At 30.6% G+C, this 27,693-nt stretch overlaps 1 protein-coding gene across 1 annotated transcript in view; it reads right to left on the bottom strand.

The window, feature by feature from the left end:
- LOC129217024 (paired box protein Pax-8-like) overlaps positions 1–27,373 on the bottom strand; it is a 182,887-nt gene extending 155,514 nt beyond the window's left edge. Inside the window, exon 1 of the mRNA XM_054851258.1 lies at positions 27,319–27,373. Coding sequence (XP_054707233.1) covers positions 27,319–27,373 — 55 coding nt within the window. The remainder of the gene's footprint in view (positions 1–27,318) is intronic.
- Between the last annotated feature and the right edge of the window lie 320 nt (positions 27,374–27,693).

Here is a 27,693-nt window from a genome sequence, read left to right as displayed (position 1 = left end):
TTGGCCTCATTCCCCCCATGTCATTTGGTACAAAAAAAAAAAAAAAAAAATTGCGACAGCGAAGAAACCTACCCTATTGGGACAAAATTTGTATCAAGTCCCTGCAAAAAAATGATAAACAAAATGATCTTGTAAAATAAATAAATAAATAAATAAAATCCAGGAGTAGGTACTTACTAATTGCTTTTCATACTATCTAACACTCATATTTATATATCTGTATAAAATATTGTATTTTTCACAATCGATATTATTTAATAGAATCTGAAAATTGACTCAAAAAATATAAAATAATTTATAAATCAGAAAAAGTAAGTACAATTTTTTTTTTAATTTTGCAGTGTATGGGATTGGAACAGAATGATCTATATATTGTAACTTCAGACCGGAGAGGTTTAGCAATGCATATCAAGGAAAATATAAGGTGGTCTAAAGTTGTCAACACCATGTGCAAACTTTATCACTGTACAAAAATATCCGCCTCCCTTTGTGGGTAATTTAGATTTTTTTTTTTTTTTTTTTTTTTGAAACGTCACTCTACAGCTGAGATGTATGGTAGTGTATGGTTAAATTCTTATCCTTTTTTGGAAAAAGATAAATAAAATGTGAAGAAAAATACACATAAAGTGGTCTAAAGTTGTACGATTTTACGGTATTCATAATATTTTAATTACCTTTATGTCCTCTCCCGCTCTTTTTATCTCCGAGATCTCAATTCTCTTAACTATTTATTGTCCCTGTTGTTGGTAATTTTTTGAATACAAATTTCAAATATTTTCTGCAATACTCGAAGACTTCCTATTATCTTTACACTACTTAATTAAAAGCGGTAGTAAAAACCTTATTAGCCTTCGCAATTATTAACTCGCTGGAGATGCCACTTCAAATTTTTCCCAGGGAGGAGGAAGGGCAAAAGTCAATCAAAATATGTTACAAAAAACAAAATACATATTCACATCTACAAATACATTGCATTTCTAAAATTCAGAAAGGGATAAATTTTCTCCCCTTTCCCTGTCCCTTAAAGTGACGAGATCGAGTCACAACAAAGTTTCGGGGAAAAAAAATCTGAAACGTCATTTTTCCTGGTATCATTTTTCATCAGCTTAATCATATCTTACTGCAATATGAAAATAAACTCACACCAAATAAGTAATAAGAATATGCGGTTCGTTTATCAATTTAAGGAATCGGGATTGATTTTTGAAACATATCGATGAATATATTTGTTGTAAAGCTCAGTCGAGGCTACAGTTTGTTTAAAAGTAAAAAACTTACGCTTCAAAATTTCTTTCTTTTTTTTTCTTTTCAATTTTTTCATCTATTCAAAACATTTTTGACATTTGAGAAAGCAATATAAATCATTGCGTCTATTTCAACGTGAGAAAAATGCTTCTCAACCCTTAGCGCAACATGCATAAATACATAAAACCCTACCACAAAACATCAATAAATAAACTTTAATGAGAAATTTCAAAACGCTTGCCCCACCTAAAGAATCTCGAGAAAATTACTTTAAAATGCTTTTAAATCCGCTATAACCAACCAACCAGAACGTGGCACAAAAAGTTGGAGAAAAAAAAAAAAACCACCTGCAAAACTTAAAATATGCATAACCGCTATCTTTCTACGGTAAGCAAACTAACAACATCCACCAAGAAAAAAAAAAAAAATACGAGAAATATAAGAACACAGTTATTTATTGCATAAAGTATGTTAGAGAGAGGAATTAAATATTATTTTCCCCTTTCCACTATTGTGCAATGAAAGCAAAAGTTCCCTATTTTCTTGAAGTCTTATAGATATATAAGCGATTCTGATGAAACTCGCCGAATTTAATGGACCACCAGACAATCCATCATGTCATGTGTATATTCTGGTTCTGGCGGAGGAAAAATACGCTCATATTTCACGCTGTTATTTATCATCCTGCTATGATTTCGCTGTTGTGTGCTATTCCAGCTTTTTCTGTCTCTGGAGCTCAAATGTCGTCTTTAAGTGGTCCAGTTAGTAGGGTTGGTACGATTTGTGTGGACTGAGCAGCTAACAGGTGTGCGTCATTCGCTTGATTCGAACGTGTCCCCATTTCTGCGCAGGAAGCAATTCTCCTTCGAAATTTTAACTTTAGTTGAAAAAATGGAAAGGAAAGAGAGAAATAAAGACTTCATTCGGGAAGAACCTTTTGTCTTTTGCATAAGCGCGGCGTATCTAATATTTTTACGCGACGTTTACGTACAAAAAATAAATAAATAAACAAGTTACAGGGAAGAGTGGTAATAGATGGAACATAGGGTTGAACTGGCCACTTCTAGTTTCTGCAAATGAACTTTGAAAAAACATTCATCTTTGGTGTCAATCAATAGCAGTAGCGATTTAATTAATCTGACGAAATTATTGGGTTGAGTCATTTGTTTCTAAAAGCATAGTTAGAAAGAATCTGCTTGAGAAGTAAGTTTCAACTTTCTTTCTAAACCAGCTTCTAATTAAACAGTATTCTGAGTATTATGTACAATTTGCATAAGCGCGGCGTATCTAATATTTTTACGCGACGTTTACGTACAAAAAATAAATAAATAAACAAGTTACAGGGAAGAGTGGTAATAGATGGAACATAGGGTTGAACTGGCCACTTCTAGTTTCTGCAAATGAACTTTGAAAAAACATTCATCTTTGGTGTCAATCAATAGCAGTAGCGATTTAATTAATCTGACGAAATTATTGGGTTGAGTCATTTGTTTCTAAAAGCATAGTTGGAAAGAATCTGCTTGAGAAGTAAGTTTCAACTTTCTTTCTAAACCAGCTTCTAATTAAACAGTATTCTGAGTATTATGTACAATTCGCATAAGCGCGGCGTATCTAATATTTTTACGCGACGTTTATGTACAAAAATTAATAAATAAACAAATTACAGGGAAGAGTGGTAATAGATGGAACATAGGGTTGAACTGGCCACTTCTAGTTTCTGCAAATGAACTTTGAAAAAACATTCATCTTTGGTGTCAATCAATAGCAGTAGCGATTCAATTAATCTGACGAAATTATTGCGTTGAGCCATTTGTTTCTAAAAGCATAGTTAGAAAGAATCTGCTTGAAAAGTAAGTTTCAACTTTCTTTCTAAAACAGCTTCTAATTAAACAGTATTCTGAGTATTATGTACAATTTGATTATTCTTTTACCTTTTTTTAAGAAAAAATTTCGAGATAATAAAGATTAATATTTGGCACAAATTTAAATTGATGACTCTCAATAAAATTCTTGGAAAAAACTGGATTATTTGCAATATTTCAAACGTTTCAAAGGTTCAAAACCCCCAATTCTATGCTTGTGCAAGTTCAACCTTGAATTTAATTTGTTAACTTTATTAAAAATTAATTTCATAATTACTATTATTTCATTTTAGTTTTTGGCAACAATTAAAAAGCATGACACACCCAACTAAACTGACACCAGGACATAGGAAGTATAATAAAGGTTTTTAATAATGCTTTGTGCGTGGTAAACTGGAAAGGAACTGAAATATTTTATCCAAAATGTATCTTATTATATTGCAATACATGATGGAAAAATTGCAATAATATTTTCCCAAATTCTTTGTACAATACCCCGAAATTGCTTCACCATTCCTCCACATTTTAGAGGCAGCATATAAACGAATATATGTATTTTGGTGGGTTTGAAAACTAAAACTTTCATGCAGAATGACCAAGCTCGTCAAGCAAATTTTACATGCTATTTATACATAAACTCAAAGTTCTAAATTGCTGCACATTATCAAGACTAAGAATGAACATTTTATGTGGTATTAAAAAAAGAAAAAAAATATTTAAAAATTGCAAGATTAATGTTTTGCAACTATATTAATAGTTTCATTAAAAAATAGTGCTTAATATATATTCTCAGCACGACTTCAAATTTTGAAAAAAAGCTCATTTGCGACCTACATGTCCAATCCACAGGTAATACTTTTGTAAATTATACACTTATCATTTCAACATTTTTTTTTTTCAATTTGATGCCGATTTATATAAACAGCTAATGATTCATTCGATATTGCTTTGAAAAAAAAATTCAATCAAATAATTTTACGGCGGACTTTTATGGTCGATATTTGTTGATGATTGACTGTCGTAATTATCTATAGCGATTATTGTAAGAATTCCAGGGGTAAATATGTACACATTAAAAAATTATGAAGCACAAATAAAGAATGTATCCCTTTTCGCACTTCAAATAAAGTAAGTAAAGCACATTCTAAAAGTCTAAAACTGAAATTTTCGACTTTTGAGGAAGTAAAGAAACCATGTGTCCAGAAATAAAAGCAATAGACGTTATTTAAAAAACTATTATCAATCTATACAAATTTTTTAAAACTTGCTTACTTTTATCCGAATGTAGACTTTAACGCAAGAAAAGTGCTAAGTAGATGCATGGAAAGTATTAAATCAATGAAAATCCGTTTTTCGATTAAAAACGGGTTTTCTTTTTAAAAAAATCTGATTTTTTTCCAAAAATGAAAACAATCAGTGTTAATTAAAGTTTTATTATATACAAAGACAAAAATGAGCATTAACTAATTTCAGAGATGACGCATGAACAGTCATCGAAGATTTTAAAAAGTATGCCCCTAGCACTCTTTGTCATAGTATTTTTTTTTTAAATCATTACTCTCGCTTTTGAAAGAGAAGGCTCATCCTGTACTTTAATCTTTTAAAATAATATTTAAGTCATTGACACATGCCCAGTATTTAACGTTCTATCTAGAAATTGTAAATATTATTAATAATAATTAGTATTTTTATTATTATATTATTATTATTATTATACTATTAATAGTGTTATTATTATCATTATCATTAAAATAATAATAATAATAATAATATCAATAATAATAATGATATTATTATTATTACTTTATTATTATTATTATCATTATTTTTATAATAATAGTAATAATAATATTAAAAAGAATAATAACAATAATAAGAAGAATATTATAATAATAACAGAAATAACAATAATAATAATAATAATAATAATGCCGCAATATCAAATTTTACAATACAGGACAAAGAAAGAGAGAATCACTATGATGCTAGATTTTCCCCGGAAAGTTTAAGCTGAGCGGTGGATAACTTTTGCTAGAATTGTTTACAATCTGAAGCCAGCTTGTGACATTCATTCACATAAATATTGGCTTCAAGAACTTCTAGCATTTAAAAATTACAAGGTAATCTTTCATTGATGCATTAACAGAAATGAGTGAAATTTTTGCCATTATTTCCTACGTAGCTCCATTCCTATGGGCTTAAAAAAATCACCCATATTTAGTCGACCCCCTCCCATCCTTTACGTTTGCTTAAAAAAAGCATTGTGTTTTCTTAAAAATACCTACAAAAAATTGCATCTGAGCTATCTTGCAAGGTCCATTCCTAGGCAACACGCTTTAGATAGGCGTTCACTAGAGGTTGGATTTAAATGTTTGAAAAAAAAAAAGCACAAAGATATTTATCCAATTTTTATTTTTAGCTACTTTTCGACAACGGCTATTAATCTCACTACGATATCTTAATACTAAAGCCAAGTTGATGTAACACTAGACTTGCTGAAAAAAATCAATTGTTTCTTTTTCAAACAAGAGTATCTCAAACATTTGGCTGGCAATTTTTGAATCCATCTTCCCACTCTTTCACGCGACACTGAAAACCAAACATTAAAAATATAAACTTGAAACAAATTTAATTCATAAAACATAGTTACATTTAATTCCTTTTTCCTAATTTTCAAGTTTCCTGTCCCACGCTTTGAAAGGAAGATATTTGTTTCGTTTGTCTTCTTGCTACGGCTAGTTATTTCACTACTTTAACTTCGAACTAAAATCGTGATCATTTACCACAAAACTTCTTTTTATAAACAAAAGTATCACAAACATCCTGCCGCCTGTTCTAAAATCTATCTCTTTCCATTCTCCTCCACTACATCTGAAACAACAACCCATTAGCAGCTCGTTTGGTCACTCAACCAATTGGAACAAATTACAGTGTGGTTCTTTCAGAAAGACACACGCGACACTGAAAACCAAACATTAACAAGTATAAACAAGAAACAAACTTCGAAAAGTTTAAACATCGTTACATTTAATTCCTTTTTCCTAATTTTCAAGTTTCCTGTCCCACGCTTTGAAGATCTTTGTTTTGTCTACTTTCTTGCTACGACTAGTTATCTCACTACCTTCGAACCAAAATCGTGATCAATTACCGCAAAACTTGATGGAAAATCTTTTCAATTTGCTATTTTTTATAAACAGAAGTATCACAAACATCCTGCCGCCCATTTTGAAATCTATCTCTTTCCATTCTCCTCCACTACACCTGAAACAACAACCCATTAGCAGCTCGGTTGGTCACTCAACCAATTAGAACAGATTACAGTGTGGTACTTCCAGAAAGACACACACGACACTGAAAATCAAACATTAAAAAGTATAAACAAGAAACAAACTTCGAAAAGTTTAAAGATCGGAACATTAAAATTCCTTTTTCCCAATTTTCGCGTCCCACGCTTTGAAAGAAAGATCTATGTTTTGTCTACTTTCTTGCTACGACTAGTTATCTCACTACCTTCGAACTAAAATCGTGATCATTTACCGCAAAAATTGATGGAAAATATTTTCAATTACATCTTCTTTTAAACAAAAGTATCACAAACATCCTGCGCCTGTTTTGAAATCTATCTCTCTTTCCATTCTCCTACGCTACACTTGAAACAACAATCCGTTAACAGCTCGTTTGGTCACTCAACCAATTGGAACAGATTACAGTGTGGTTCTTCCAGAAAGGGGGACAAAAAATTAGCCTTTTAGAGCTCTGTGGGATTCCCAGAACATAAATTCAAAACTTTTTCTTCGAACCTTTTTTCCGCGATCGTTAGAAAAACTGCTACAGAACTATCACTTGCACTCTAGGACTTGCATGGATGTGTTGGCAGCATCGAAGGGGTGGTGGGATGTGCATGGTCAATGTTCCATTTGAGTGGATGAACAGTGGTCATCCAGACATTGACCTTTCCGTCCTCCCAAGGGTGCAAAAGAGGACCACCCACTTTATCTGTTTTATACGCAAAGGCAGTTTTCCCACGCATTCCAGGGCAGATAGATATCCCTAGTTAGTTTACTGATTCAAGGGAGCAGTGAGGTATGAACTCGTTTCTCTTTTGATTCTTCTCTCGGCTAATATACACTTTGTAGCTGATTCGTAGGAGTTTCAGAACTTCGGATTTAAATCCTTTGCTCGCAATTAGATATGCGTAGTGAAATAATAACTTTGTTTTCAAAAGTAGAAAGAACATAAGAGGAGACTATGCGAGAGAATAGTCGATTTTTATAGCATCTTGCAAATAATATTCCACGTCTCTCTTAGCTCATTGTAATTTTAATTTTAATTAATTAATTAATTTTTTTTTACTTTTAAATTATTTATTCGTTTTATTTTTAATTTATCTTTCTCTGTTATTTTATTTTTTATTTATTCAGTCCTCTATTTATTTATCTATTCATTTTTTTGCAACGAAATCTTAATTTTAGCTGAATTCCATTAACACGAAAAAAGTAACTTTTACCTAAAAATAATTGTTACCTTTGTAAAAAAAAAAAAAAATAAAATAAACTTTTTTTTCAAATTTATTTGTAGATTTGTTCTTTTAGTACTTTTATTTGTTTATTTATTTACTAAACTGAACATTTATTTATGATAATTTTCCACATAAAACAAGGTTGCTTCTAAATTTCGAGAAAATTTAATCATATAAAGGGTAGCACAAGTGTACAAACTATAATAAACACTAAAACTACTTAAAATTTAAGAAGGATTTTGTTTCGATGTATTATATTTCTTCATGAAAGATAATTCTACAAACAGAAGGAAAAAAAATGAGTAATAGAGCAAAATAATTATTTTGCTAAATTATTTGAAAGACACTACTCTTAGTTCAAAAGTACGTCTCAAAATTCTGAAACGCTCTTTTATAATCGAATATATATCTTTTATGGACTTTCTGCAATAAACCAATATCTTTTTGTTTATTGTAGATAGTAATGAAGGAAAATGTCGAAATGCAAAAAAGTTTGAATGCGAGAATTTTAATTTCACATTTTAGTAAGGTTATTTCGAACATTTTTTTTAAATTAACACCAATATGCACAACCCTAAAACCACCGTCGAATACAATGAATGAAACTGTTCTACGTCTCTTATGTTGCAAGGTGTTCCTGGAAATTTCGAAACATGTGTAGAAAAGTTTCATTACCAATTTGTCCGTAGTCACATAGGATTTCTACAGTATTTTCGGGGTCAATGATAGTAATTTATTTACCCAATATACATACTGATTATTTCTCAATTCTATAAGTAAATTATTAATATGCGTATTAGAAATTCAATTTTTTGTGAGTAATGAAGTTTCCTCTCCGTAAATATTTTAAATTTAAAAAAAATCATAAAATACCCTTTACATAATGCATTAAAAACTTATACCAAACTAAAAGACGCCTTCAATAAAATTTAAGTTATAAGTACCTTAAGTCAGTTTAAACCAAGAGAAATTTTTAAGGAATTAAACTAATTTTCAGTTAGCATTCCTAAAATCGTTGGCAATTTTTACTATTTGGGGAAAATTTTCTCAAGTATATTTTAGATTTACATACTGTACAAACGTTCATCAAATGCTAAAAATATATACAGGACGAGACACATCAATTTTAACCAATCTGTGTTTAGCAAGTAGTTTTGATAAATAATAAATATTCTACTAGGTACACTTGAAGAAGTTGCCGCGAAAAACTTTGAAAATCATTCACATTTTACACATTTTTTGGATTGTATTTCGAATTCATATATGAATTCGAAAGAAATGAATCTATAAGTTTTCGTTTCTTTTCTTTCTTTTTTTTTTTATCACCAAATTTTTTACACTTATTATTGATAAGACGTTTTTTATATTTCTATTTACATTTCTTATAGTAAAATTATAACCAACTTTTTTTCATTACGAGCGACTTTTATGTATAACAGTAAAACTTTTTCATAAATGAATAGATAAATACAAAATGTTTGTATCAACTCATAACGACCAGTAGAGCAAACGCTATGCATAACTAGTGATGTGGATCCGGTAAATACCCAGCGGGTAGGTAAATATTTTTTGGGTATTTACCCGGTTATTTACCCAAGGCCCGGGTAAATACCCATAAACTGGGTATTTTACAAAAAAATGCAAAAAGTGGATGAGAATTTTTTTTTTCCCTAAATCAAAATATGAAATAATTGGTAAAACTGATGCATACATATGTATTACACAGTTCATAATATTTTTTACTGTATATATTTATAATTTTATTGTATACATTATAATTTTTATAATATTTTTTATTTTTTTGATGAAATTATGAAAGAAACATTTCGTGTGAACCAAAAAATCTTTCTTTTCAATGTCATAATTGGAGAAGTTTAAGTAATTCAAGGATGAATTTCAGGATTTCAAAATCCTAATCTTGGTAAGTCATATCCAAAGTGAAAAAAAGGAAGCATTAGGGATGTTTGGAAGAATAAACTGAGAAGTTATTCAGCCCCCCAGGGGGTTGAATAGTACATGTCAGCATTATATAAAAAAAAACTTGTCACCGTTTATAATATACTCGTTTAATGTCGACCAATACAAAGATTACCTCGCAGTTGAAATAAGCAAGCAAATTCTTGAGAATTTGATAAAAATGTAATTAAATGCTGACTTGTGTGGTACTGACCTCTATAGAATCCTGAAAATTATTATAATATGCCAACTGCTCCAGCTCTTTGAAAACGTAGCAGTTACTGCCAGTTCCATTAATTATCTTAATGTTTATATTGTTCAACTTTTCCTATTTAAAATGGTTTTCAATTTACATTGTTAATATTCTTTTGGGTTTCTTCTAAGTTGTTTCACATAATAATTCTTTAAATATGAGATCAAATTACAATTTTTGGGCAAAAATTTATTGTTTTGTATATGGTTGGTTATATATATACATAGTGGAATACATACTATTTTAGTTGAATATAAATTTTTGAAATAAATACCCGGGTATTTTACATCACTATGCATAGCTAAAAACAAATTCTTCAAATTAATATATATATATATATATATATATATATATATATATATATATATATATATATATATATATATATATATATATATATATATATTTCCAATAACCGATTTAAAATTCATTTATTTTGTGCTAACCATACCGAGCATGAAGTGTAGCTGTGGTAAGCTAAAAAAAAAAAAAAACACTAATAACTATTGCTAAAAATAACATTGGGAAATTTTCAATTCAAATAAGAAACGGAAAAATTTAGATATTACCGTTTCCCCAAAACATGAACAAATATATACATAAAAAACATATACCCACCCATTTTGGCTAATCTGTACCGCACATCAAGTAAATAGTTGTAGTAAGCCAACGGTAACAGATCCATGTTGTAGCAGCAACTCACCGATAGGAAAACGGGAAAGTGATAGTCAAATTCAAGTTAAAATATCAGCATAGCAGTAAACAGGCTTAATTTTCATAGCAGAAATTGTTTTCTCCGTAACTGAAATAGGTTCTTTCACTTCTTCCAAGAATAAGAACGATATTCCTAGTCTTGGGGGTTTTGAATATACTCTTAGAAGTATTCTTCCGTGATTTGCACCTTAATTTAATAAAGAATGAATACCATCAAAAGTACATCAACTAGTTTCCAGTTCCTTGAAATTTATATCAGTCACTCAAACACTACGGATAAACAGCCATCTTCGAACTGATATTTTTGTAATATAAAGCAAAAGCAAGTTATCAAGATTAACCTCATGTAATATATTTTGTGCTGTATTAATATTTATGCATACAATCAGAAAAATATTAATTGATGTATTTGTATAAGCCGCATTTAAGTCGAAGAAGAAGTATAAAAGATCTTTTTGATGTTAGAACTTGATTGTGGTCTTTTTATGAGCAAAATGGAAGATATTCAAAGAAAATTTTCTAGATTAATCCATGGATGTGTACTAATTACCTGACGCTCACACACAAATCTTAAGAGTTCAATTTTTTTAACTATGTATCTAAACAGAAATTTCGATTTCATTAGAGACTGGATTAGTTTGAGCTGGTTTAGTGGCACTGAGTGAAATTTTCTGAGTGACTTTTCATTCTGGAATTTTTTCAAACGATTTCAATACATATTCTAGATTCAAATTTTTAGAAAAATGCACTTTCAATAATCAGAAAATTTTGATTCAAAGCTAATAAAACATTCTTTCCGAATTTTCGAATACCCTTCAGAAATAAAAAAAATTATGTGTATGGAAAATACTTTTAAAAATCAACAGTTAAATGAACTATTAAACTGCACAATCTGCACGATGAAAAATTTGCAACATATTCTTTGATTGATTTTATCTACCATCTTAAGACACTTTAATGCCACTTATTTCGTCACAGCATTCAGCGAGTTCTTTTATTTATTTCTTCTTTTGCATTTAATTTTTTTTTTCTGTGCTAAAATCTATTTACTATCGTGGATGAAACTATTCAATTTCACTTTTGATTTTTGGACCGAGCTTCAGATTTTTATTTGCATTCAGCGCAAATATCTGTATGGGATTTCAGAAGTTGTAAAACTTTTGTGGCGATAACAAACATCTAAAATGCTAAATGTTCCAAATTAAAAATTCGAGGGTATTTTAAAAGCGAACTTTTAGGGAAAAAGTAATCGTAAAGGCCATGAAGTCATGAAGATGCATTCAGTTCATAAATACTGAAGTGAAAATTTCAGAATGTTTATACTAAATCCAATTAATTGAAAAGGGAAGCATTTTAAACTAAGAGAAAAAATCTAATCAAAGATTTTAAAGCAAAGTCTTCTTTTTAAAATTAACAACCAGACAGTAAAACTGCTAGCAATTCATCTCTGTTTAATCCCTCAATCATTAGATAAAAGACTCAATGCAATATTTCTATTGTAATGATTTTCTAATTAAAGGGAGCAAAATATACCACAAATTGGAGATGGCATTTAGATAGTAATCTTGCACCTGGCGGTGCATTATGTGAGAGTGAATAGTTTGGAAAGATAAAATAAAATGCCGCATTCCTTCCCACACGAATTAACAGACATCATTTTTAGGTACTATTTTTAGGCAAGTTAGCAGAATTCTCCAGAATCATAGTCAACCAGACCATAAACCTTAACAATTCCTCTTCGCTTTGTCTATAAACCATGGGAAGAAATTATCATCGGAACACTCCTTGTTGCTGTAATGTCTGCATCAGATTAATTCAAGCAAAATGCAGATGGTGGTACACATATGATTTCCATGTCTATTGCGTATTATGTTGCAATGAAATATGACTACAAGAAATCTTTTATTGGATAAGTCTCAGAGGTCTCATTGGATCACTTGAGCACGGTGAGCAATAACAACTATTTCACAACATCTATTGCATATTATGCTGCATTGAACTATGACTACTTTATTACATAAGTCTCAAAGAGCAGACACTTGAGCAAGGTGAGTGATAGTTACTTCTGCATCAATGTCTACAGGGGCGATCGAAGCTAACCAGACAATAAAGCTTAGCAATTCATCTTCGCCTTGTCCATAGATCATCGGAAGAAAAAATCAAAGAAATCTTGCTTATGACAATAATGTTTGATTGGCATCAGATTAATTCAAGAAAAACATTGATGATTGCTATGTCTATTTCTTACTATGCTGCAATTAAAAATGACTATAATAATTTGATTGTTAGATGAGTCTCAGAAGCCAGACGTAAGCTCACTTGAGCAAGGTAAGCAGCAATGTCTCAAGCAGCGATCGAATCCAACCGGATAAAGCTTGCAACGATTCATCCTCGCTTCGTCCATAGATCGATGAAAAAAATCAAAGTTTCTCTTATTGCAATTATTTCTGACAGACGTCAGATTAATTCATAAAAATGAAATTGAAAATGATACAGATGATTCATATGTATTTTTCTTACAATACCGCAATGAAATAAGACTATAACAAGTTGCTGGTTACATGAGACTCGGACATGTGCTCACTTGAGAAAGGTGAGCGATAGCGACTTTTACAGCAATGTCTCAAGCTGCGATCGAAGCCAACCAGACCATAAAGTTTTTAACAGTTCATCTTCTCTTAGTCCATGGATCAATGGAAGAAACAATCAAAGAAATATTCCTTACTACAATAATGTTTGGTTGGCATCAGATTAATTTAAGAAAAACGTTGATGATCCCTATGTCTATTTCTTACTACGCTGCAATGAAATATGACTATAATAAGTTGTTTGTAAGATGAGTCTCGGAGGGCAGACACTAGAGCAAGGTGAGCGATAGCGACTTTCGCAGCAATTTCTCCAGCGGCGATCGCAGGCCAACCAGACCGTAACGTCTATCCACTCATCTTCGCCCGTCCATCGATCATCGTGTGAAGGGCTCGGACATCGGGCTATGACCTGTCACTGCTCGCCGTCCGGGCACGTGTGGGAGGCGGCATCCGGAAAGTCCGGGGCACCGGAGAGAAGGGCGGCCGATCGAAAAGCCGGGGCACATATCTGCCGAGAAGAAGAGAGAGTTGCTGTTGTGTGTGTGAAGCGCGCCGGTCAGAGTTTTCGGCCCACCCCCGCAGATAACCAGGTTAAGCAACCCGGGGACTTGTTGGAACAGGCGTCGCAGAATACACGCACTCTGTTATTCTCTGCCTCCCCTTTTCTTTTATATATATAAACACCGTTCTGCTTGCCGAATGAAAACTCGCCCGGCAATAATTGAGTTAAGGTCCGAGGCGAGGCAAAAATGTGTTCTCCAGGAGCGAAAGAAGAGGAGACATCCACATTTTTGTTTGTTCCTTCTTTTTTTTTCTTTGGACCCTCCCTCGCCGCGCCTTTTTTATTTTCTCTTATTATTATCATTATTATTCTCCCTTTCTTTTCTTTTACCTTTCTCACACACATCATACTCTCCCACTCTTTTATTTCTCTTCCCCTTCACTTTTTTCTCGCTATTTTCTAAGTGCATCTTCACGGCCCTTTTTTCAGGGGAAAAACGGTTTTAGTCAGATAGGCTAGACGTTCCGCGCAGTTTCAATAACAACCAACATATTCCCAGGTTAAAAAAAATCTGCAACTATCACATTTTTCAATAAAGTTATAATTGCTAACCGGATACCGGCCATGAATAAATTGTGTAACGCATGTATTGACTTGAAAACTCATGTACAACCTTTTTAAATAACGTATGTTATATATATGTTAATCACGAAAATGTGGCTCATAACTTATTAATTGATTAGGATATCGATGTATTTATCGTCATTATTAGACTTGTGCTTTGTGCTTCATATACATCACAAAAGAAAGTGTTCATTTCAGCAATTTTCGTTAAAAACAAGTAACTACGATGGATGGAAGATATCATGGATTTCCGTGGCAGTTCAACTTCGCATAATAGACTTTTTTGAAAACTTAAATAAGTAAAATTTTCGGAAATCACAAAATTATAAATTAACCTTTTAAAAACTTAATTTAAAAGAGAATAACCCAAAAATTATGAAAAAAAAGGAAGTCTACCAATTTTTACGGAAAAATTTACAGTAAGTTCAAGTTTTTATGGTAAAAAAGGACCCAGTTAACCAAAAGGAGGGAATTGAAATCATTTAATATCATGAAAAAACTGTAAAAAAATGAATCAAATAATATCACTTTAATTGTTTTAATCACATCGGCCTGTTTCTGCATACTGATAAATTATAATGCTGATTTACTTGTGTGTAACCGTAGCAGAAATGTCAATGAATTCCAGTGAACAAATTATAGATTAATGTTTCAATACCTGGAAAAACTCTTTAAATTCCCTGTTATATCGAAATGGTCGTTACACCAGGAGTCACTATATCACAGTAATAGCTTTTAAACGTGGCATGACTTCATTATTTCGTTCATAATAGGCAACGATAAAGAATATCTAAATACAGTAATGACGCAAGTGACATCACGTGCTCCTGGTCATCACGTCACGCTCGTCTGACTTCCACTGATGCAGGGTTCCTAAAATAGTCCTTTTAATTTAATATAAGCCATTTATCAATATAGCATTGAGAGAGAAGTTACGAAACTATGAATGAGAAAAGGAAGTAAATATCACATTCTGCAAAGTTTATTGAAAAAATGATTTTTACTGAATTTGAGTTTTCAATTATAATCTTGAATTTATTCCGAGGAGCACTTGAATTTCAGCTTTTATGAGATAATTAGCTGCGTTGCATCGCGTTGAACGGTCAAGTGACACAAATCAATCAAATCCTCAAAAATAATAATTGTGTCAAGTGACACGTTTTCAACAATCAGGTATAAAGAAAAGAAAAAGAAGAGGTGTAAAATTGTATCTTAACGTGTAGAAAAAGCAATTTTGTGACTCAAAATTTAAATTTGATCTCCTTGGATAAAGGATAAGGTTTGAAAATTCAATCAATATTATTTAAGGAATTATCTAAGATAGTAAGCAAGAAGTATTCGGTTCGCTTATCATAGTATTCACACTTGCGACAATGCGTTATTTTAATGAAGCATTTGTTTCTGAATAAATTGAAATTCAGTCAGTCTACTAATAGAAGTAAATCTTCATCAATGCCAATTTTTCATTTGTTTTGAAGTAGCTATCATTTTAAACTTTTATTTAAAAAGATATTAGTTATAACAGTAATTTATTGTAAGCTCATTTAATATTTTGTCCCACTGGATAATTGATTTGAGGCGGTGCCAACATTTGAATTCCGGTTTCGAACACTCAATATTTGTCAAGCTTTTATCGTTACAAATGCCACTTTTATATACTGATTTTCCAAGACGAGCCAAAATTTGAAGATTTGACCATTCGAACCTGAATTTCTCAAGATAATTTGTGAATCACCAATTTTTTGAGAAACTGCGTATTATACATTCAAGAAAGGTTAAAATGGCCCCTTTTCTTGCTTACAGCTTTTTATCGCTAATGGCACAAAATTAAACCAAATAGTTTTTCATGTACACTGGTAGTGCTCGGAAAAAACGAAGCAAAATACGAAACACTCCGTATCGCTTCTAAGGTTTATATAAATAATTTAATATAGCAAAAAAAAAAAAAAAAAAACAGATCAGGTTACAGATTATGAAACTCTTTCAAGGTTTGGTATTTTAATTTGATGATACATTTGCTAGACAGCAAGGATTTAGTTTTATACTACGAAAAGGATTTAGCTGTAAGAAAGCAGTCGAAGAACTTTAAAAGAGTAAAATAGGTCAACGTGTATAAAAGTACAAAAAAAAAAAAAAAAAGAAAACGAGCTGATGTGTGCGTCACATGACTTCCTTTAACTCCAATTTTAATGTCATTTTAGCTTTTTTGTCAATTTTAATGTGATTCAATAGTTTACTCTCTAAATATCACCACCAGTGGCCAAATTAAAAAAAAAAAAAAAAAAAACGCCAAATTTGTCGCCAAAAGCTTGGCGACCAAAAGACTGGCGATATATTGCCAAGTGTCCGCTAAATTATAACACCACTTAAGTATACATCGGTACATACGCACATACATACACACGTACATACGGACGTCACGAGAAAAACCGTTGTAATTAACTGGGTTAATGTCAAAATGGATGTTTCGGGTGTTTATACGTTTTTAGGCACTAATCCGCGTGTGGTCGGATTGAAAAAAAAAAAAACAAAAAAAAAAAAAAAAACTCAACATTAATTCAGGGATGAGCAAAATGAAAATTAAGGCCGAATTTTGAGTGAAAAATTTTTCGCGAATACAATACTTCCTTTTTTGTAAAAGGAAGTAAAAAACATTAAAAAGAGTTAAAAACTCAGCAAGCATCAATTTTGAGGCTATTAAAAACAAGCCTCTTCTTCAGTGCATAAGATGAAATAATAGTTCACAGTCCAAACTAAAAGTCAAGTAAATCACAATTGGTTTTAATAACCTCGAAACAGCTGTTTGCTGAGTTTTTAACTCTTTTTAATGCTTTCATTCGTACTTTTATATGCGCATTGACTTATCTTACTTAAATGAATTTATCGTTTAGTCAACTATAATAACTCAAAAACTGAGCTTAAAACTCTATTGAAACTCAAAAGATAAAGCTTCAATCCCTTGAAGCTCCTTACAGTGCAAAATTATAGCGATATTACTATGCAGAACTTCCACACTACTTCTGAAACTTTTACCACTATAATTAAAACTAATGCTTTGTATACTAAATGATTCTGACAAGCTTATTTTCATGCATTTTAAAATAAAATACTGTTCTTTAATGACGCAGCAGGAGAGGTTTTGGGGTCAACCTTCTTTCCAAATGTAACCCATTGTTATTGCCAATTTCAGTATGGTAATGTATGTGTAAGGTATGTTATGACCAAAAACATCACAGGAGAAAAGTCTGACCTGTTATGAGATACCTCCCCCCCCTGATCCCCCTCTTCTTCTGGCTGTATTAAAGTTGTGGTTTAATTATTAATGTTATCCCACATTTCACTGATTTAATTTTCTTAGTTTTAAAGCACTTTCAGATTTTTCCATCACTGCTAGAGAAAAACAAATTACAACAAGATTTAATTTAACGGCTTCAATGCGCCTCATTACGAGCCGTAACGAATCAACATAAACCATTTTTCTCCAGACCTATCTTAAAGCAAAATAAATAATAAACACAAAAAAGGAAAAGAATGAAAAGACAGAAGAATGCATCTGGGCAAATGAAATTTAATTTCTTGCTGGGAAAAAAAGGGGGAAGCAGAAATAAAAGAAGAATGCTGGGGGCTGTGGATGAATCAGCAAGCATGTTAGCATGAATATGCTTGTAGCACAATGAATAGTGTGCAGTAAGAATATCTTGTTTTACAGAGAGGAATAATCTGATTTTCGAGAATGTTCTTTTAAAGATGGATCCAGACAAAGGGAAACTTAATATAAATAACGAACTTAGATCAGGAGAAAAATTATATTAAAAATAAGAAGGAAGAGCTAATAAATTGGATGCAGAAAGACAACTTTTATTTAGTTTCACAGCAAGAAATGCAGACTTAGAAGACATTTTATGCGTGGTAATAAAATTTGGTGTGATAATTATTTTTAGAGAAAGTTTTCCCGTGAAAATTTGAGATCAAATCTTCTTCGAAAATTTGAATAAAATTTCTCAATGAAAGTCATTTTTGAATAAAAATATGTCATTTGTATTAGGGGAGTCAGTCTTAGGGGAGGCGAAATTTATGCATTTTACAATAGCTCTAAATCGTAATACACATATGAAGAAATTCTTAAATCTTGCGACGGGGCTTAATAGCATCTTATAGCACGTTGCGCAATATGAAAATATAGAGACGAAATTTCAAGTAAAGAATTTCATGTTAATGTATCATTCACTATATCATTTGGGTGTGTGTCCACTAAAATTATCAATTTTTTTTTTTAATTTAATGCTGATTCATAATTTGTAGATCCTATTTTTATTTTGGTCTACTTTAAATTCTGAAGATAAAGTGATTTTAGATACATAAATAAACCAATAAACATGCTCAGTTCTCCCGTGAACTTTTTATGTTCTCGATTTTCAGCTTATTAGCAGAATCTAGGGGGGGGGGCGGGAGTTAACTTATTATTCAAAGAAAAATGTGCAAAAAAAAATTTTTTTTTTTTTTTTTTTGAATGCATATGAAGTTTAAACAATTTCCTAAAATATTAAGATCACTTTAATTTTATTTTTAAACTATTAATTTCAAAAAATAATAAGGATAAATTGCATTTTGATGAATGTTTGTATGTTTTGATCTTTCTAGTAGTAGTTTTCTAACGCAACAAATATTATTGTCTTTCAGAGTAGCTTAGAAAATGATTAATTTCAAAAATTAATAACGATATTTAAATTGAAAAAGCATTTTCATTTAACAGAAGTATCAGACATCTAATACAATTATTTCTTTTCTCCACCACAAATAAAACCCGACGCCAATCCCACAAAGTCTAAAGAAATAAGGGATATCATTCTCACGTTCACGGGCACCGGGCATCATTAAGATCAGACTTTCCTCCGTTTATGTCCTCCTGGATGACTTTAAGGGGGAATTGCTGCTATAGAGTAAGTATAGCAGCACTAGATATAAAGTAAGATATAGCAATAAAGTGCATACCCTAAATCTGTAAGATAGAAATTATTAATTTTTTACTGTTTCACAACAAGTAGTTTTTCGAAAAAATCGCTTAAAATTTATGCGAACTTAACTCACAATAGCTTGCTGATAACATCAATGGTACTGAATAATGAATTTCCTTTAACTGCACACACTATTTTATCATTAATTGTTACATTTGCTTTTTAAGTTCGCTTTATTCCTAAAAATTTATAGAAATGAATCTTGTATAATGTAAACGAGCAAGCAGTATTAATTTCATTTTAAAACATAATGTTTTGAAAATGTTAGCCATAAACACTTTTTGAAATTAATATCTTATTGTGAATTTATCAGAAAATCAAATTAATTATAAGATAGTCAGAAGTAATTAGTAAAAAAAATAGAAATTTTATTTTTCACTCAAGTTGGCTGTTTGACTATGATTACATTTGACTTTTGCTTATATTAAATGTTTCTGCTTCTTTCTTTGAAGACATCATTGCGACACACACTATTAACTTCAATTACTATAAAAGTCTGAGTTTAGGTCAAAGTGATTGGTCTATTGTTTTCAACTATAACCATTGCTCATTCAAACTGTTCTGACTTTTAAAACTTTTTTTTTCTCTTTAATCTCGTTACACTGTTTAGTTAAATGAAGTCTCACTAAATAGTTATTACTTTTTGCTAAGACATATTAACCATTCATACTCTGATTAATAATTAAAAGTATTTTGAATGAAAACATCCATAATTTCCAGTTTTATAATTTGAATTACTTCATTTGTAGCTATTTAAATAAATTTATTACGGATATTTTGCTTTCAAATGCATTAATTAGTATTTCATACGAACAAAACAGCGTTCAAAAAGCAGTTTGTTGAAACTGTTTCAAAAATATTTTCTCTCAACCTTATGTCCTAAAAGAAAAATCGTATTCATCAAAGCCAGGGGCACCTACGTGGGGTATTTTGGATGTCAATCCTTCTTTTTTTTACACACATTATGAATCCTAATATAGTAGTGCATAAACAGGTAAGAGCTTTAATGGTTCCTCTCCAGAAGGTAATTTCTGACTCCGCTATAGTAATCAAGGGTTTTTTAAAAGCAAAAATACGCTTGCCGAGTAGTTATCTTTTGCGTTTTATTTTAAATAAATAGCAACAATTTAAACAATTTCAGAAGATGCGAATGTACATTAGATAAAAAAAAAATTGTGATTTATTTCAAAATTGGAAAAGAATCTTTTTCCGATAAAGCGGTTGCTACACAGTTTTATAACAGACGTATATGCAATAGTAAACCAGAAAAATAACGTTATTGAAAACATGAATAGTAAAATTGCAGACACGTGTTTTGGAGAGACATAGAAACCTTTTATCAATGCTTAAAATTTCAAGCTTTACTACGAAAAACATTTAAAGTGGAAGCATATATTGGACCACTTTCATTATAAAACTCACATTTTCAGGCATTCATGAAGGGTATGCAACCCGTAAACGCGTGCATGCAATTTTATTGATTTCCTGTTCGTTTAAATTGCGCTGAATTTCTTTCTTTCTTTTCTTTTCTTCTCTCTCTCTATTTATCTTTATTTTTAACCAAAGGCAATTTTTGTATCGCTTTAACATATCGTAGACCACAAGCGCAGCCAAAAATACCTTCTGCAGGGGTTTTTTGATCAAAAATACCGTCTGAAGGATTTTTTTTTTTTGATCAAAAATACTTTCTGGAGGGGTTTTTTTTTTTTTTTTTTTGATCAAAAATCTTTCTAGAGGGGATTTTTTGATCAAAAACACCTTCTAAATGGGATTTTTTGATCAAAAATATCTTTTGAAAGGGTTATTTCGATTAAAACAGTCCTTTTCATATGCATAAGCTACTGTATTAGAATTTTCAGAAAATCGAAAGATTTATTTCAGAAAATCAAAAGATAAATTCAACCAATTTATCATCTATTAAGTATGCATACATGAGAGCATTCTTTTCTTGGTACAAAATTTTGTGCTTTATGAATGAAAATGATAATTGCTTGAATTGCATGTTAGCTTAATTTAACAAATAGATAAGGGGAACACATGGTTATTTGCATACCTATACATATCGAAACTTTTAACTAACACACACACGCAAACTAAAAATTTCCATTTGATCCTAAAAAATACTGTAGCCTTAAAAATCAAAATATTAATAATTGTAGCAAACTAATTTGCAACACTCTTGCTATACTCGTTTAAAACAACAGTAATACGACAGAATAGGTGCCATGCCATTATATATTTTTGTTCAGGACGTTTTTAAAATATTTTAAAGCAAATTCCAGTGAAAATATCGTGTAAAAATTTCCAAATCAGCCGATAGTAAAGAAACATAACACTAAATAGCTAACTGGACATTTTCATTTTGCTACAGAATTCAAAAATCAGTGCAATTAAAGAAATCTCAGTATTATGGGTGGATGTAATGCTCTATTTAAAAATTGTATTATATCAGGCACTTTTAGCCCAATGAATATACAAGAATGTTTACCATGTGAATTTTTCTCTTATCAGAAATATTATCTGGTCTTTCAACAATGGGTCGAGATTTATCCTAGCTGTTCACACGTGTGTACTAGACTAAAGTTTATGCGATACTGAAGAAAAAGCATGTATAGTAGTGAAAAGTAATTCCTTATTGTTTTTATCACTGAATGAGGCTAATGTCGGATGTCAGAAGCTGTTGTAGTAATAGTAGTTATAGTCCCAAACTATTTTATCCATCTGCAACTATGCTCTTATATTAAGCAAAATAAAATATGATGGATATGTAATAAATTCTTAGTAATTTATTGATGAAAGTTCCAGAATTAGTCTACTTTTATACATTTCAAACATTTAGGAGGTTTCATTAATAAATATATAATATAATGTATATACGATATTGCTTCGATTTGCAATCAATTTGAATTTTTTTAAATTTTATACAACATACGCTACTGCAGATGAAACACTAAGTATAATAATAGACTAGAGTAGCATATGAATAGTTTACTAAAATAGTTTATAAGTACAATTGATAGTTTATGTTCAATGAACAAAACAAAAAAAGCAAAGATACTTTTAAAAGTAATGCACGTAAACAGTAGATATAGTACATAAGCTCTCTATATTTACCGTTAAAAGGTGTTTATTTCATCTTAAGTTTATATATTTGTACTGTTTACTTTTTGACAGTTCAAAGCGCAAAAAGAGGAAGAAATTTATGTATGGAAAATGAATACAACGCAGGATCACATAAATACTTAAAAGTATCCCTGAGTTTGAAAGCAATAAATAGGTAAAATTTGACGATTTTTTGCGCAAGATAGTCTTGGTAAATGAAGCGTGTCTTCAAAATTTCAAAATGAAAACATTAACGCTATTTTGACTTGAATATATAATATTAATAGCTAATAAAGGAGCTAAACTGACTACACAAACATATGCTGAAGTCAAAAGTTGTGAGAAGTTAGCAAAATTTCTCCTAATTTGGTGTTGAATTTTCTTATTTTACACAAAAGAAATTTTATGAATTCTTCAAGAAAGACAAATTGTCAGGAATCGTCACTAAGTAAAAAAAAAAATTTTCAAGAATTTAATCCAAAGAAAAGAAATGTATTTAAGGTAAAATGAAATTTCAAACCACGAAATTTCACTTCACATGACACGAAATTTTGGACATTTTATTTCGACTTATAGCATTTAATAAGTTCAAGTTCAAGAAGTGTTTAAAGGTAATTAAAATTATCTTTAATATCAAAAAGCTCATTTGAGTGAAGTTTACAAATTCTCCTTAGTTAAAGGGAAATCTAATAAATTTAAACTACCATAACAAACACGAAATTTACGAAAGCTACTTCGATGCGAAAGAAAAACCTCCACAAAAATATGAAATTATACTGCATGAAAAAGTTTTAGTCAAGGGAAAAAAAAAAGATTTCTAAAGTGAGTAAAAAACAAAATCTTTTTTTTTTTTTTTTTGCTTCTGAGTCTGGGATAGGAGAAACCTGATTTGCACGATGAAACTTAGCCTAATAGTTATCAAAATATTTTAAAATGTTCGGAAAGAAATTCTTTTATTACTGAGATAAAGAAGATACAGCAGTACACTGATTTAAAACAAAAGAAGTTTTTTTAAAAATCGGAAAAAAATAATTTATATAATACTTTATGCTCAAAAACTTGATTTTATTTTTCCTCTTCTTTGTATCTTACGTTAGGTTCAATGTGGCATAGTTTCTAACAAAGAAAGAACAAGACAGTCCTAGAGCCTTCAGAACTTTCATTCATGCTTAAAGATTCTGAAATTCATCTGAAGTCCTTCGAATATGAAAACATTCAGGTGAAAAAAAAATGAAGTGGAAAGAAAAGAAAAAAGAAGCAGAGAAGTTGCGTTCCCATGCAATTTAGGCATTGGTTCCATGTGTTTCGAAAGGTTTAGATCGGAATTCGTAGCTCGGAGTTGTATTTTTTGAATCAAATATATTTAATTGCTTAAACTTACCACAATTCTAAAATTTAAGTAAAATCTATAGAATTTGTCAGTAGACTAAAGTTTATTGTAGTTCGTTAGAAATTCAATAACAGAATAGATGTCATTTTAATTGTTGAACCATTATTTTTGTAACTTGACGACCATCCTCACATATGCATCATTTATATTTTGCAGTACAGAACCGTCGTAAATTATCATAATTATCATCGATACGGTTAATTTAAACTATTAAAGAGCATTGATAATCACAACAATATTGCTCTTGTTTTTATTTTCCTAATCGTAATTTTCTTCTTGTGTCACTCAAATCGCAATGTTACTTTGAATGAAATCTTAAATTGCAATCATAATGAATGATGAAAATATACTTGCAGTCTCTAATAACTCATGTTTGGAAAGGAAAATTTAACCTCCAGCTGAAGATTTGCAATTGACAAGTTCTACCAGAGAATCTGCAACTCGGTAGATATATTTGTTGAAATGATCATCCCTATAATGAGCTTCTTCATTTAATCGCATCTATTGTCGAGCTATTTTTTCGCATAAACGCAACTGCAAAGAACTTTTCTGTTACATAAAAATGCAATTATTATCCAGTTGTTAAAAGTAACTGTAATCGTAATCGTACTTTGTGATTCATTATTTCTAATTCAGTCATTCTGGGTATCTTTCAGCGATCATTTCTTTATTTTAAACTGCCCCTCATATTTTAATAGGTTTTTTTGCATTTGTAACACGAAACTTAAGAAAGACTAGTAAATCAATATATCTTTAACCATAATTAAGAAAAAGGAATTACTTAAATTCATTTAACATAAATTATTAGCTTGGTTAAAAGCTATTATCTAAGGCAACTTTGAATCTTTTAAAAAATAGGATGTAAAAAGATTTATTTTAATAGAAACATTGCGATTTTAACAGAGATAAATTAAATTTCTAAATGTTTAAAAGTATTCTTTTTGGACTTCACGACTTTGCACGATTTCTATCATTCATAATACAGCGTTGAATATTACAACGTAGGAATAGCGATTTCAACAACTTCAAAAATAGTTTACAATATTGCAATGAGCTACTTCAGTTGAATATTACTGAATGATGCCCAACCTTGCCAACTTTTTCTTTCTTTTTGTAAAATAAAGAATGGAAAACTTTTTTCACAACCAGGAGAGTGTACCACTGAGCATTTAGTTTTCTTTTTAAATGCTTAATATACAAAATACTTTAAGTGGCGCCAAAATGACAAGCCTTATAGTTGCCCTGAATGAATGTAATCATAATATGACAATTACTTTGTCAGCAATCAATAACATGCAATTTAGTTCTTCTAGTAATCGTTATTTATCATTCGTAGTTGCTAACATTCAGTTTTCCAAGGATCATTCGTGATAGTTCAATTTTATTTCATTTATTATTTTTAGTGATTGTGTTCTTAAATGTTATAATTGCACAATTATTGCAATCAACCTTAGCCTGGTTAATAGATTACTACTTGATAGAAAGGAAATGAAGCGATGAAGCATTTTTGACATTTGTTTTGTACGAATAAGCAGATGTAACAACGAAAAACGTAGTAAATAAACGTAGCAAAAGTTTTTATTGTATTTTGAAAAAGTTAACGAAGATACTTCATTATTTTCTTCCAAAAAGAGAAAAAAAGAAGATTGAACTGTAACATATGATTCTGCTGCTGAAGAAGTTAGAATTGGCTTACAGTTTTAAGATGAAGCCTATAAAAGTAAACACTTTAAGCTAAATAAAAAATATCTCGATTGTGAACAGCGTCAGTTAATGTGTAACCAATCAAAAACTTGTCATTTAGTGTTTCTAATAATCGCTATTTATCGTTCGTGGTGGTTGACATTCATAATTTATCATGAATTGCTAACAATAATTGAAACTGTACTCTGTTATTTATTATTTTTAGTAATCGTCTTAAGCATGGTATTATAATAGATACTACTACATAGAAAAGAAATTAATCGATATAAAATACTAGTCCCTTCATTTTTACTTTTAGTTATCGTCTTCCTTTTCTCGTATATGTAATGATTGCAACCATTATAGCAATCGGCTGAAGTCGGGTATTATAACAGATAATACTAAATTGAAAAATAATGAAGCTATTAAAAAAAAGAGGAGCCTGATATTTATTACTTTTAGCAATTGTTTCCCTCTCTCTTTAAATGTAATTATTACAACTATTATAGCAAACCAGGCTAAGTTTGGTTTTATAATAGATACATACTACTTGACTGAAAAGAGATAGTTTGAAACTTGTTTATACTAATAATCAGGTGTAATGACAAAAAAAATAGTAAATAAACGTAGCAAAAGATTTCATTGTTGTTAAAGAAAGGAATATAAAATACTATTTTTGAATTTTTTAAAAACATAAAAAAAGACTTTAAACCGTAACTTTTATTATGCTCTTGGAGAATATATATTCAGCTTATTGGTTAATTTTTACAATCGGCCCGAATCTAATATAATAATATTACGTGACTGAAAACCAATTGAAGAAATAAAAAACTATTCTAAAACTTTTTTGCGCGGATACTCAAATGTAACGACAAAAAAGTTAGCAAATAAACATAGTAAAAGATTTCATTGTAGCTTAAGAAAGGAACATAAAATATTATTTTAATATTGGACTTTCTTCCAAAAAAGTTTAAAAAAAAAGAGTTTGAAACGTAACTTTTCAGTGTGCTGTATAAAAAGATACATTCGGCTTATTGGTTTATTTTCGCAATCGGCCTGAGTCTGATATAATAGTATTACTTTATTGAAAACAATTGAAGAAAAAATAACTATTCTAAAACCTGTTTTGCACGGATGCTGGAATGTAACGCCAAACAAGTTAGTAATGAACATAAAATGTTATTTTTGACTTTCTTCCAAAAAAGGAAAAAAAAAGAGTTTCAAACATAGCTTTTCATTGTGCTGTAAAAGAAGATATAAATATTGGTTAATTATTTCAATCGGTCTGAGTCTGATGAAAAATATTACTTGATTAAAAAATATTGTAAGTATAAAACACAATTTTAAAACTTCTTTTGGACAAATACTCGAATGTAACGGCAATAAAGTTAGTAAATAAACATAGGATTGTATTTCAAGAAAGGAAAATAAAATATTCCTTTAGATTTTCGGCCAAAAAAAAAAAAAAAAAAGAAAGAAAACTTGAAAATTAACCTATAGCTAGTGCTGTTGAAGGAGTTTTGGCTTATTGGTTTAAGAAGAAGACAATAAAAGTAAGCACTGAATTTACGCGAAATAACAAAACTTATATAAAATACTCCTTTAGATTTAAAAAAAAAAAAGGAAAAAAAATTGAAATGTAACCTATGATTGTGCTGCTGTTGAAGTAAGAGTTGGCTTATTGGTTTAAGAAGAAGACAATAAAAGTAAACACTGAGGTTACGCGAAATAACAAAACCTCTCGACCCGCGCAAGCATCGGTTACGCTTCTTGGCTTCCCCGTGATCCACATACACACATTCTACACCGCGAGTTAAGCACGCGATTTCACACCACTGCATGCAAGAACAATTACTTACGCTTACATGAATAGTATTCCATCATGCTGGCATTGTAGCGGTAAGCCGTGCTTAAGTCCATCATGAAGTTCAACTGCACGGCCGGCGCCAGAACCTTCGTAAACAACACGTTGTCGCACTGTTGGAACACCAGAAGAAAACGGTAACGTGCAAAACTCTTGACGTAACGTGCCGAACACTTTAACACATCAATTACCGGAAGATTTTCATTGATATAATTAATTAAGAACTGGCTGTACTTTTGTTTTTGGGAAGAGCACGAATGTTAAAAAGCAAGAGGCATCAGCAGCGCCAGTACTAGGCGACGGCGAAGAATGATATTAATTCGTGTCTCGGTTTTCCATCGTGTAGCATAATTGAGCCTCCTTGGATAATCAGATT

Source organism: Uloborus diversus, chromosome 2 (genome assembly GCF_026930045.1).
Source record: "Uloborus diversus isolate 005 chromosome 2, Udiv.v.3.1, whole genome shotgun sequence".
In the NCBI taxonomy this organism is placed as follows: domain Eukaryota; kingdom Metazoa; phylum Arthropoda; class Arachnida; order Araneae; family Uloboridae; genus Uloborus; species Uloborus diversus.
The sequence above is the reverse complement of the archived record's forward strand: the minus strand, read 5'-3'. Positions and strand labels throughout refer to the sequence as shown.